Source organism: Catharus ustulatus, chromosome 3, assembly GCF_009819885.2.
Source record: "Catharus ustulatus isolate bCatUst1 chromosome 3, bCatUst1.pri.v2, whole genome shotgun sequence".
In the NCBI taxonomy this organism is placed as follows: Eukaryota; Metazoa; Chordata; class Aves; order Passeriformes; family Turdidae; genus Catharus; species Catharus ustulatus.
The window spans coordinates 118,702,827-118,715,129 of NC_046223.1; the positions used below are offsets into that span (position 1 = coordinate 118,702,827).

Consider the following 12,303-nt stretch of genomic DNA (forward strand, 5'->3'; position numbering starts at 1 on the left):
GGATCAGAATCAGGATTGGGATCAGGATTGGGATGAGGATTGAGACTGAGATCGAGATTGGGATCAGAATCAGGATTGGGTTCAGCACTGGGATTGGGATCAGGATTGGGATCAGGGTCAGGATCAGAATCAGGACTGGGATTTGGATCTGTGGCACCGGGAATAGTGCCCATGGAATTTGGGGAGCCGGGGGCATTCCTTGAGATGGAATTCCAAAGCCGGATTTCTGATTCCCATCCTGTATTTTTCCAAGGAGAACAGGAGGGGCTCCAGCGCTTTTCCAAGGGGTTGTTGGGTTGGGAGGGATCCCAGAATGGTTTGGGTGGGAAGGGACCTGAAATCCCATTCCACGGGCAGGGACACATTCCAGATTTTCCTTGGACACTCCCTGGGATCTAGGAATTCTCTGGGAATTCCAGTCAAATTGGGAATTCCTTCCAAAACCCAGGGAATTCCCTCCATTCCCAGTGCTCACAGCCTGGGATTGGATCCATCCTGACTCCTCTCCAGGAAGGAATTTTGGGATCCAGGGGCTTCACTGGGAATTTGGGACTCCAGGAGGGGTCTCCCTTCCCTTTTCCATCCCTGAATTCCATGAAGATCCCTTGGGATGGATCCTGAGTGTCCTGAATCCCAGAATCCCGGAATTCCATTGATGGGATCCATGGATTTTAAATCCCATCCCATTCCAACCCCACCATCCCGGGTTGCTCCAGGATTTCCTAGGACACTCCCAGGGAGCCAGGGATTCTCTGGGAATTCTTTTCCAGTCTCTCCCCACCCTCCCAGCCAGGAATTCCTTCCCAAAATCCCACCCTAATTCCCCCATTTCTGGTGGGAATCCATCCCCTGTGCCTTGTCCCATGGAAAACCTCCCAGTTTATTCCCAGAATTCCCAAACTGGGAATTCCACCTCATTCACTCATCCCAAATATTTCCCGCCCCACCATTCCCAGTCTTTGGATCCATCCCCAATTCCCATTTTTTCCCCCGTCGTCACCTTCTCCGAACGCTCTCATCAGTATTTTTTTTTTTCTTTGGGAATTTTCTTTCCCTCCTTTACAATATTTTACAGGATCCCACCATTCCAAAAATTCCCAGCTGGGATCCATCCCATTCCAAGAACCCCCAGCTGCAGGAATTCTCCCCTCATTCCCACTCGGAATCCTGGGATATTTTATTTTTTATTTTTATTTTTTAAATTAGGAAGGATTAAGCGCTAAGGGGGCACTACAGGGAGATGTGAATCCTGTGGGATTTTCCCATTTTTTTCCCCAGATTTTCCCGGTTTTTTCCCCATTTTTCCCATCACTGCCCATCCTTGGAAAAGCTTTTCCCGATGGCGTTTTTGAAGAGCGTCACCAACGGCGTCCGGATCCGCTCGGGGCTCATGAAACCCCCATAGCGTTTCTCCTTCTGGGAATTCCATGGGAATTTCGGGAATTCCTCCCCTTCCTCCTCCTCCTCCTCCTCTTCCGAGGGCTCTTCCCTCCGGAATTCAAGCTGGGAATTCTCCGCCGACTCCTCCTCGGCTCCGTTGGGATAAACCTTGACCGGCCTCCTCTTGCGCCCCACGGGTTTTCCCCACCGGAAGTGCTCCATGGAATACGAGCGCTTCCCGTCCTTTCCCGCCTCTTCCGAGCGGCGGGAAAAGGGAATTCCGGGATCGCTTCCGGCTCCCTCTTCCCGTTTCCTCGTGCCAGTGTCGCTGCCATTTTTCCGACCGAACTGGTTCCAGCGGAAGTGGCTCATGACATAGCGGCGGAGGTTCTCGGAGAGCGGCTGGAATTGCCCATTCCCGGGAAACAGCGGAGATTCCAGGGAAAGCTGGGCCCGGCACGACCCCGCGCAGGCCTGGAACGAGGCGGGGGAAAACGGGAATTCTGGGATGGGATTCCTGTTTTTTGGGGATGGTCAGGATCATTTGGGAATGGGGCACTCGGGACTCTCTGGAAGAGGCGTTCCCACAAAAATTTTGGGAATTCTTAAATTTGGGAATTCCCTGGAAAAACACAAGGAATGGGAATTCTGGGATGGGATTCCAACTTTTTGCGATGCTCGGGATCATTTGGGAATGTGGGACTTGGGATCCTCTGGGCATGGAAAATTTTGGGAGAATCCTGTGTGGGGAGGGATTTGGGAATCATCAAATTTGGGATTTTTTGAGGATTTTTGGGATTTGATCCCAAAGAATCCCTGGGAAAATTCCCATTCCCAAATGCCCCCATTTTTTGGGATCCTTTGGATTTGACGCCAAAAAATTTTGGGGAGTTTTGGGATTTGATCCCAAAAATTTTTTTTTTTTTTTAAATTTCTTGGGATATGATCCTAAAGAATCCCTGGGAAGATTCCCATTCCCAAATCCCTCTATTTATTTGGGACCTCTGGGATTTTATCCCCAAAAATGTCCAGGAAAATTCCCTTTCCCCAATTCCTCAATTTTTTGGGATCTTTGGGATTTGATCCCCAAAGAATCTCCCAAAAAATTCCGATTCCCAAATCCCTTCCTTTTTTTTTTTTTTTGTATCTTTGGGATTTGATCCCAAAAATTTTTTTGAGGTTTTGGGATTTGATCCCCAACAATATATGGAATAATTCTCACTCCCAAATCCATCAGTTTTTTTTTATTTTTGGGACTTGAGCCCAAGAAATGTCTGGGGAAATTCTCATTCCCAGGTCCCTCAGTTTCTGGGGATTTTTGGGATTCTCTGGGAAAATCCCAATTCCCAAATCCCTCCATTTTATTGGGGATTTCGGGGATTTGATCCCCAAAAAATCTCCATGAAAATTCCCATTCCCAATTCCTTCTCTTTTTGGGGGAATTTTTGGGATTTGATACCAAAAAATTTTTGAGATCTTTCAGATTTGATCCCAAAGAATCCATGGGAAAATTCCCATTCCCAAATCCCTCAATTTTTGGGGATTTTTGGGATTTGATCCCAAAAAATTTTGGGGGTTCTTTCCAATTCGACCCCAAAAAATCTCCATGGAAATTCCCACTCCCAAATCCCTCCCTGCCTCCATCCCTCCCCTTTCCCACATTCCCAACACCCCTCCCACATTCCCGGGATTTTACCAGAATTCCGGCCTCACTGCCAGGATCCCGGCACTTGGAATTCTCCCGGCACGGATCGGAAGCTCCGACGGAATTCCAGAGGATCAAGCCCAGCACCACGGGAAGGATTCCCGACCCCATCCCGGCTGGAAAAATGGGATCACGCCAGGGGCAGAGAGCAGGAAAACCGGGAAGGAACTGTAGGAAAAAAAATCACCAAAATTTGGATGTTGCTGATGGGAAATTCCAGAATTCCTTTGGGATTCACGTTGTTTTCCCTGTGCCTCAGTTTCCCTCTGGAAAAATCCCTCCCATTTCTTGGGATTGGGATAAATTTCCCACAATTCCTGGTAAAATTCCCATTTTTCCAGAGGGAAGCTGAGGTATGGGAAAAGGAAGGCATGCCAAAATACACATCTTTTTTGGGAAAAAAATTCCCTCTCAGATATTCCCAGATTTGGAAAAAATGGGAATTTTAATGAGAAAATGGGAGGGGTTTTTCGAGAGGGAAACTGAGGCACGGGAAGCAGGAGGGAATCCCTGGATCCACCTCTTTTCCCCTCCAAAAAATGGGAAAAATTCCCTCTGGAATATTCAGAGATTTTGGAAATTTTCCCTTTTTTAAATCAGAAAATGATCCCAATCCCGGGAAAACGGGAGGGATTAATCCAGGGGGAAACTGAGGCACGGGATTTTCCCAGATCTGGAATGCTAAGGAGGGAATTTTTCCCGATGTTTTTTAGGGATCCCTTTCCCTGTGCCTCAGTTTCCCTTTGGAAAACCCCTCCCATTCCCAGGATTGGGAAAAATCCGAGGAAAAATTCCCAGATATTATTTTTGTCTCTCCTGCCCATCCCTGCAGGAAAAATCTGTGATTTGCAGAGGGAAAATCTCCTGGGAATGTTGGAATTTTTTAGAGATTTATCTGGAACAGCATTTTATGGGATTGGGATAATTTTCCCATTAAATTTCCCATTTTCCCCAAATCTGGGAATGCCCAGGATGGAATTTTCCCCGTTTTTCGGAGGGAAAAGAGGTAGATCCAGGAATTCCCTCCATGTTCCGTGCCTCAGTTTCCCTCTGGAAAAATCCCCCCCGTTTTCCCATTAAAATTCCCATTTTTTCCCAAATCTGGGAATGTCCAGGAGGGAATTTTTTCCCAAATTTTGGAGCTTTTGACCCGGGACAGAGGCGGATCCAGGGATCCCCTTCCCTTTCTGGAAAATGGGAATTTTACAGGGAATTGTGAGAAATTTATCCCAATCCCAATCCCGGGAAATTGGAGGGATTTTCCAGAGGGAAACTGAGGCACGGGAAAGGAATCCCTAAAAAAAGGGATTAAAATTTTGGATAAACGCTGGGATTGGGAATTCACCAGGATTAACCCCCAAATTCCAAGGAATTCCGAGGAAAAGAAGGAAAAAAAAAGAAAAAAATCAACCGGGAGTGAGGAGGGGGAGAAGTAATTGAATTTCCTTGGGAAAAACCCAAGGAAAAATTCCCGGATTTTTATTTTAATTTTTTTTCCCTGCCCCTCCCGCGTGAAGAATCTGGGATCTGCCGAGGGAAAACTTGGGAATTTTTTGGGATTTACCTGGGAATGGGATCCCGGCTGCTCCTTCCCGTTTTTTTTTTTTTCCCGGAGCGTTTCCAGGGAGGCTCTGGCTGCGCTCGGCGCTTCCCGAGGTTTTTATATCCCGAGGGAAGGAGGGGGCGCGGGGGAAAACCGGGATCGATCCCGCCGGGGACAAAGGGACCAGGATTAGCGGGGCCCGGAAAGTTTTCCAGGAGGGATTTGGGAAAGGCTGGGGAAAAAAATATAAAAATAAAATAGAAATAAAAAAATAAAAATAGAAATATTAAAACAGAAATTAAAAAAAAAAAGAAATAGAAATTTTAAAAAATAAAAATAAAAATAAAAATAAAAATAAAAATAAAAATAAAAATAAAAATAAAAATAAAAATAAAAATAAAAATTCCCGGGATTGGGGGTGGAGGGGTTTGGGATCCAGAAGGGTTTGGGAAGGGAATCCAGGGGAAAAGTGGGAGTTTGGGGTGCTGGAATGGGGGCTTGGGGTGGGAAGGATCCCGAATCCTGCATGAATCTGTCCCAAGTTTATCCCAAATCCTAAATCCCAATTCCATCCCAAATCCTAAGCCCAAAATAAAAAATCCTAAACCGGAAATACCAAATCCCAAATCCTAAATCCCAAATACCAACCCCATCCCTAAAACCACACCCAAATTCTTCCCAGTTTTTTCCCCACCTCTATCCCAGATTCATCCCAAAGCCCAAATCCATCCCTGAACAATTTCCATCCTTCTGAATCCCATTCCAAATCCCAAATCCATCCCAAATCTGTTCCAAATGTATCCCAAATCCATCCCAAATCTCTTCCAAACCTCTGATCCTGAATCCCAAATCCCAAACCCACCCCAAACCCCAGACCCCAAATCCCTGATCCTGAATCCCAAACCACAAATTTATCTCAAATCCATCCCAAACCCCTTATCCTGAATCCCAAATCCCAAACCCCAAACCCATCCCACATCCCAAATCCATCCCAAATCCCAAACCCCAAACCCCTTATCCTGAATCCCAAATCCCAAACCCATAAAAAAATCCCAAACCCATCCCAAAACCCAAAACACTTACCCTTAATGCCAAATCCCAACCCCATTGCAAATCCCTAACCCCAAATCCCAAACCCCATACCCATCCCACATCCCAAATTCACCCCAAATCCCAGACTCCAAACCCCTTATCCTGAATCCCAAATCCCAAACCCCTTATCCTGAATCCCAACCCCATCTCAAATCCATCTCAAATTTATCCCAAATCCTAATCCATCCCAAATCCCAAACCCATTCCAAATCCCAAACCGCAAACCCCTGATATGGAACCCCAAACCCCAAACCCTGACCCTGAATCCTAAACCCCAAACCCATTCCAGACCCCAGACCCCAGACCCAAACCCCAAACCTCAGACCCCAAATCCCAAACCCCCAATCCTGAACCCCAAACACCGACCCCCTGATACCAAATCCCAAACTCCAAACCTATTCCAGACCCCAGACTCCAAATCCTCAAACCCCAAATCTCAGACACCAAACCCATGCCAGACCCCAGATCCCAAATCCCAAACCCCCAATCCTGAACCCCAAACCCCAAGCACCAACCCCCCAATACCGAATCCCAAACTCCAAACCCCACACCCCGAGCCCCAAACCCCCAATCCCTCCCTCATTCCCATTCCCTCCGTCATTCCCCGTGGATGTTTCCGTGCCCGGATCTATTTTTGGGATTTTACGGCCCCGCCAGGAGCGATGATTCCCACTTTGAATCCCCGTCCGTCTTCATCCCGACGTTTATTGCGATAACGGGAAATGCGCTCAGGGCCCGATGGGTCCCGCGGGAATCCGGCGATTTCCATCCCCGCTCTTCCCGGGATTTCTGGGGCCCTGCAAGCTCCTGTTCATCCCCCCAAAAGATCATGGAAATCTTGGAATTTCGGGATTTTTTAAAGTTGGGAATTGTGGGGTTTTTCTGGTTGAGAACTGGGGATTTTTATGTTTTTATTTTTATTTTATTTTTCTTTTAATTTTTATTATTTGTTTTTATTTTTTAATTTTTAAAATTATTTTCTCCCCAGGTTGGGAATTGTGGAATTTAAATTTTTATATATATATTTATTTTTATATTTATTTTTATATTTATTTTACATTAATTTTAATTTTAATTTGTATTTTAATTTTTATTTTTATTTGTATTTTTATTTGCATTTTTAATTTATTGTTTTTTTTCCAGTTGGGAATTGTGGAGTTTATTTTTTATGTATATGTGTATTTTTAAAATTTTTATTTTTATTTCCATTTTAATTTGTATTTTCATTTTTATTTGTATTCGTATTTTTAATTTATTATTTTTTTCCCAGGTTGGGAATTGTGGAGTTTAATTTTTTATATATATATTTTTTCATGTTAATTTTTCTTTTTCTTTTTCTTTTTCTTTTTCTTTTTCTTTTTCTTTTTCTTTTTCTCTTTCTTTTTCTTTTTCTTTTTCTTTTTCTTTTTCTTTTTAAATTTTATTTTTGTTTTTATTTTATTTATTTTTTCCCCTGGTTGGGAATTGTGGATTTAAGGTTGGGGAATAATTTTTTGGGATTTGTTCAATCCGAGGTCGGAATCTCTGGAATTCCTGAGGGAAAAAATCCGAAGGAATTTTCCCTTTTCCCTGGAGGGGAAAATTCCCGGGGTTTTTGTGGGATTCTTGGATTTAGGAGGATGTCAGACTGGGGAAAATGGGAAAAAAATGGGAAAAAATGGGAAAAATCTGGGGAAAATGGGGGAGGGGAAGGGAAAAAAAGAGGAAAAAGGGGAAAAATTAGATGAAATGGGAAAAAATGGGGGGATGGCAAAAAATCTGGGAATAAAAGGGAAAAAAGGGAAAAAAAACAGGGAAAAAAACAGGGAAAATGGGAGGGGGTGGGGAATGGGGAAAAATGGGAAAAAGGAAAAAAATGGGGAAAAGACAAAAAAATGAGGGAAAAATGGGAAAAAATGGGGAAAGTGGGGGGGAAGGGGGGGAATGGTGGAAAATGGAAAAACCCGGAAAAAAACAGGGAAAATGGGAAAAAAACAGGAAAAGAACCCAGGAGAAAACAGGAAAAATGAGGAAATGGGAAAAAACAAGGAAAAAAGGGGAAATATGGAACAAAAAGGGGAAAAATTGGGGAAAACTGGGAGAAAAACAGGAAGAAAACCAGGAAACGTGGTGAAAATTGGAAAAAAAATGGAAAAATCGGGAAAATGGGAAAAATGAGAAAAAACTTGGAGAAACAGGAAAAAAAACCAGGAAAATTGGGAAAAAATGGGGGAAAATGGGGAAAAAAGTGGAAATGGGAAAAACCAGGAAAAAGCAGGGAAACATGGGAGAAAATAGGAAAAAAACATGAAATATGGGGAAAACCAGGAAAAAATTGAAAAAATGGGGAAAAATATTTAAAAAACAGAAAAAAACCAGGAAAAACTGGGGGAAAACTGAGGAAATCCAGTAAAAAGCAGGAAAGATGTGTAAAAATGGGAAAAAACAGGAAACATGGGGAAAATCAGGGAAAAAACAGAAAAGAAAACAGGAAAAAACAAGGAAAAAACAGGGGGAAATGGGGCGAAAATGGGGGAAAAGGGAAAAATGGGAAAAATCTACAAAAAAACCAAACAGGAAAAAGTGGGAAATCAGGGAAAAAACAGCGGGAAAAATGGGAAACAAAACAGGAAAAAATGGGGGAAAACTGGCTAAAACCAGTAAAAACCAGGAAAGATGTAGGAAATGGGAAAAAAACAGGAAAAATGGGAAAATTCAGGAAAAAACAGGGAAAAAACAGGAAAAACTGGGAAAAACCAGGAAAAACAAGGAAAAATTCAGGAAAGAACCAGGAAAAATATGGGAGAATTGGGGAAAACGGGAAAAAATGGGAAAAAATGTAAAAAAAACAGGAAAAAATGGGAAAAACCAGGGAAAAATCAGGAAAACACAGAAAAAATGGGGAAAACCAGGACAAAATGGGGGAAAAAAATGGGAAAAATCAGAGAAAAGCAGGAAAAATCTGGAAAAAATCCCATTGACAGGAATGCCTTTTCCCTGTAATCGATCCCAAGAGGATCCATGGTTTATAGGGAATCAAGGTTGGAAAATCGGGATTTTCCTGGCTGGAAAAAGCTTGGGATTTGATTTTCCAGCTCATCTCGTTCCAGGTTTTTTCCATGATCCCGATTCCCAGAAATTTGAGGATGTGCCGCCCTTTCCTGGCCAGATCGGGTTCCTGTCCCACGTAATTCCTGCCCTTTCCTGGTTTATCCGGGAGCGGGGATCGCACCTGGATGTGAATGAGCTCCAGGGCCGGGTGTGAAAATCACGGACGGGTGCAAATCCCACAAAATCCCACAAATCCGTCAGAGCTGGAGTAGCGGGAAGACCACAAAAAAAAAAAAAAAACAAAACAAACCTTGGGTTTCTTTTTTGAATTTCAAGCTCGGATTGGAACTTTTTTCAGCCTTAAATCCATGATTCCCACTTTTAATAAATCCATGATTCCCGAACTTTGAAACCCCCTCAAGGTTCCAAGGTTTCTGTTATTTTTATGGGGAAAAAATGGCGCTGCCGAGGCAACAGAATCTCCGGAAAAGTCAGGATGGAAAACCCCCGAGATTCCCAATTTTTCACCGTCTGGGGTTTCCTGACTCAGATCCAGCTTCCAACCCAAAAAAATGGGGATTTTCCAGGGAATAATTAGTGGGAAAAGGAAATCCAGACGTTCCTGAATTCCAGGCAATCCCAAATCCAATGAAACCTGGATCCTGCTCTGATCCCAGTCCAGCCCCAATCCCTGGATGCAGAAATCCCTGGGATTCCAGGAATTCTGGTGGGATTTGGGATGGAGTGGGAAGTGGAGAAGTCACAAAGCAGGAGAGATGAGGAATCCTGGAATCCCAGAATTCCGGAATATATTGGGATGGGATCCTTGGACCTTCAAACCCTTTCCAACCTCACCATCTCAGGATGTGCCAACCTTTCCTTGGGCACTCCCAGGGATTCTCTGGGAATTCCAGCCCAGCCAGGAATTCCTTCCCAAATCCCATTTCCCCGTTTCCCAGGGAATTCCCTCCATTCCCAGCTCTCCCAGCCTGGCGTTGGATCCATCCCCATCCCGATTCCTCTCTAGGAAGGAATTTTGGGATCCAGGGGTTTCCCTGGGAATTTGGGATGCCAGGAAGGGTCTCCCTTCTCTTTTCCATCCCTGAATTTCATAAAAATCCCTTGGGATGGATCCTGAGTGTCCTGGATCCCAGAATCCCGGAATGATTTGGGATGGGATCCATGGGCCTTCAATCCCATCCTGTTCCAATCCCGATCCCAATCCCAGGGTGCTCCAGGATTTCCTTGGACGCTCCCAGGGATCCAGGGATTCTCTGGGAATTCAAGCCCATCCAGGAATTCCTTCCAAAAATCCCAAGAAATCTCCCCTTTCCTACTCTTAATTCCATTCCCTGGCTCCTGTCCTTCCATCCCTTTCCCAAATCCCAGCTCTCCTGAGGATCCCAAATTTCCCTGGGTCCTTCCCTTTTCCAACATTCCCCCCCCTCCCTCTGTGAGTGATCCCATCCCACATTCCCAAAAAAAACCCCAAACCCTGGAACGATCCCAACCAAACCCCAGAACTTTATCCTCAAATCCCAAATACCATCCCCTTTTCCCTAAATCCCAACTCCATCCATCCGGATCCGCCCGAGCTTTATCCCTATTAAAAAGACCCAGGAACATTTTCCCGGTTTTTTGTGCCACTCCAGGGATGTGGGGATGCTCCCCCTTTTCCAGAGGCGTCCGGAGCCGTCTCCGCCTCTGACGCCAGAGCTCGGGATGAGCTCGGATTGTCCGGAGGGTTTTATTATTCCCGAGAATAATGAGCCCATGGAGAATCAAAGGGAATAAAGCCCCAGGAGGAGCGGAGGTCAAATCCATTTAGGAGCCGGGAAGTGGCTCTGGAGTGCTCGGATAAAAAGCTCCGGATGGAGCCGGCTCTGAGGAGTCCTTGTGGGGTTTTATTTATTTTTTATTTTTTATTTTTTTTTCCAGGGAAAAATAAAATAAAATTAAAAAAAAAAAACCCCAAAACAACGGGAATGGGAACGGCGAGCGCTCGGTGAAAAAAGGCGGATAATGGATTCGATGAGTGGGAAAACGTCGATGCCGGACAATGGCGGGAAGATGGATGGGAGTTAATGGAGAGAGCCAGGATGGCATCGGACACACAGAGGCTCCGGAAAAACCTCTGGAAAAACCTCCAGAAAAATCTCCAGACCCCCTGAAAAAAGAGGGATCTGGGGAGTGGGGTGGGAATGGGTTTGGGGTCAGAATTCCGGATTTTTTGCCATCTTTGGTGCTGGTAGAATTCCTGGGAATGGCTGGAGGGGAAATAGGGAATGTTGAGGGGGGTGTTTGATCCATGGAATTCTTGGGAATGGCTGGGAATGGCTGGAGAGGAAATGGGGAATGGTGAGGGGGGTGTTTGATCCATGGAATTCTTGGGAATAGCTGAAATAGGATCAGGAATGTTTAGGGGAGGGTCCAGCCCATCCCAGCATTCCAGGATTTTTCCCAAAGGGAAAATTCCTCATTCCTCAGAATTCCTCATTTTTTCCATTCTTGTTGCTGGTGGAATTCCTGGGAATGGCTGGAGGGGAAATGGGGAATGTTGAGGGGGGTTTGATCCATGGAATTCTTGGGAATGGTTGGAATGGGACTGGGAATTTTAGGAGAGGGATCTGATCCATGGAAGACTTGGGAATGGCTGGAATAGGATTTGGAACAGTAAGGGGAGTGTCCAGACCACCCCAGAATTCCAGGATTTTTCCCAAAGGGGAAAAACCCAAACCCAAGGGGTTTTGGGATCAGAATTCCTCATTTTTTCATTCTTGTTGTTGTTGGGATTCCTGGGAATGGCTGGAATGGGATCAGGAACATTGAGGGGAGGGTCCAACCCATTCCAGAATTCCAGGACTTTTTGGGATTCCAGGTCGTGCCCCACTTCTTATCGCCCAAACTGACCCAGCTTCCTGTTTTTTTCTGAAGGAAAAAATGAGGGATTTGGGATTTCTGGGATTTCTGAGATTTCTGGGATTTCTGGGATTCTTTTCCCGAGTTGCTGGGAAAGGATGGAAACACCAGATCTGGGAGCACTTTTGGGAATTTCAAGGAGACGGGAAGAACATCCTGCCAAAAATAAACCGGGAATAATGAATCAATCCTGGGAAAAAAAATTCCATGAATTAGGGAAGTCCAAACTCCAGGACACGGAAGTTGGGATGATGCTGGAATCCTCAGATTTGGGGTGATCCAGGCCCATGGAATTCCTGGAGTTGTGCCAGGGGAGGATTAATTCAGAATTTTTTGGGAAAAGATTCCTGATCCAGAGGCTGTCAGGATCCGAAAGAGGTTCCCATGGAATGGTGACATTTCCAAAGTTTCCAGAGCTCCTGGACTGTTTGGAAAATGCTCCCAGGGAGAGGGTGGGAATTTTGGGATGAATATTCCATGATTCCTATCTCCTGGCCACGATCTCCCTCTGTGCCCATTCCCAGGAATGTTGGAATTCCGGGAAGGGATGAAATCATTCCCAAAATCTCCATTCTCCAATCCCGAATATCCAGGAATTCCAAACCCTTGCCCAAATTCCCATGGCCAGACACCT

General features: G+C 44.9%; 1 protein-coding gene across 1 annotated transcript; it reads right to left on the reverse strand.

The window, feature by feature from the left end:
- Positions 1-1,171: 1,171 nt before the first annotated feature.
- Positions 1,172-4,748, reverse strand: POMC (proopiomelanocortin). The gene is made up of 3 exons (XM_033056804.1): positions 4,650-4,748; positions 3,077-3,253; positions 1,172-1,854 (listed from the first exon to the last, which is right to left on the reverse strand). Exons 2-3 carry the CDS (start codon positions 3,194-3,196, stop codon positions 1,309-1,311), a joined length of 666 nt encoding a protein of 221 aa, XP_032912695.1. The 5' UTR covers positions 3,197-3,253; positions 4,650-4,748; the 3' UTR covers positions 1,172-1,308.
- Between the last annotated feature and the right edge of the window lie 7,555 nt (positions 4,749-12,303).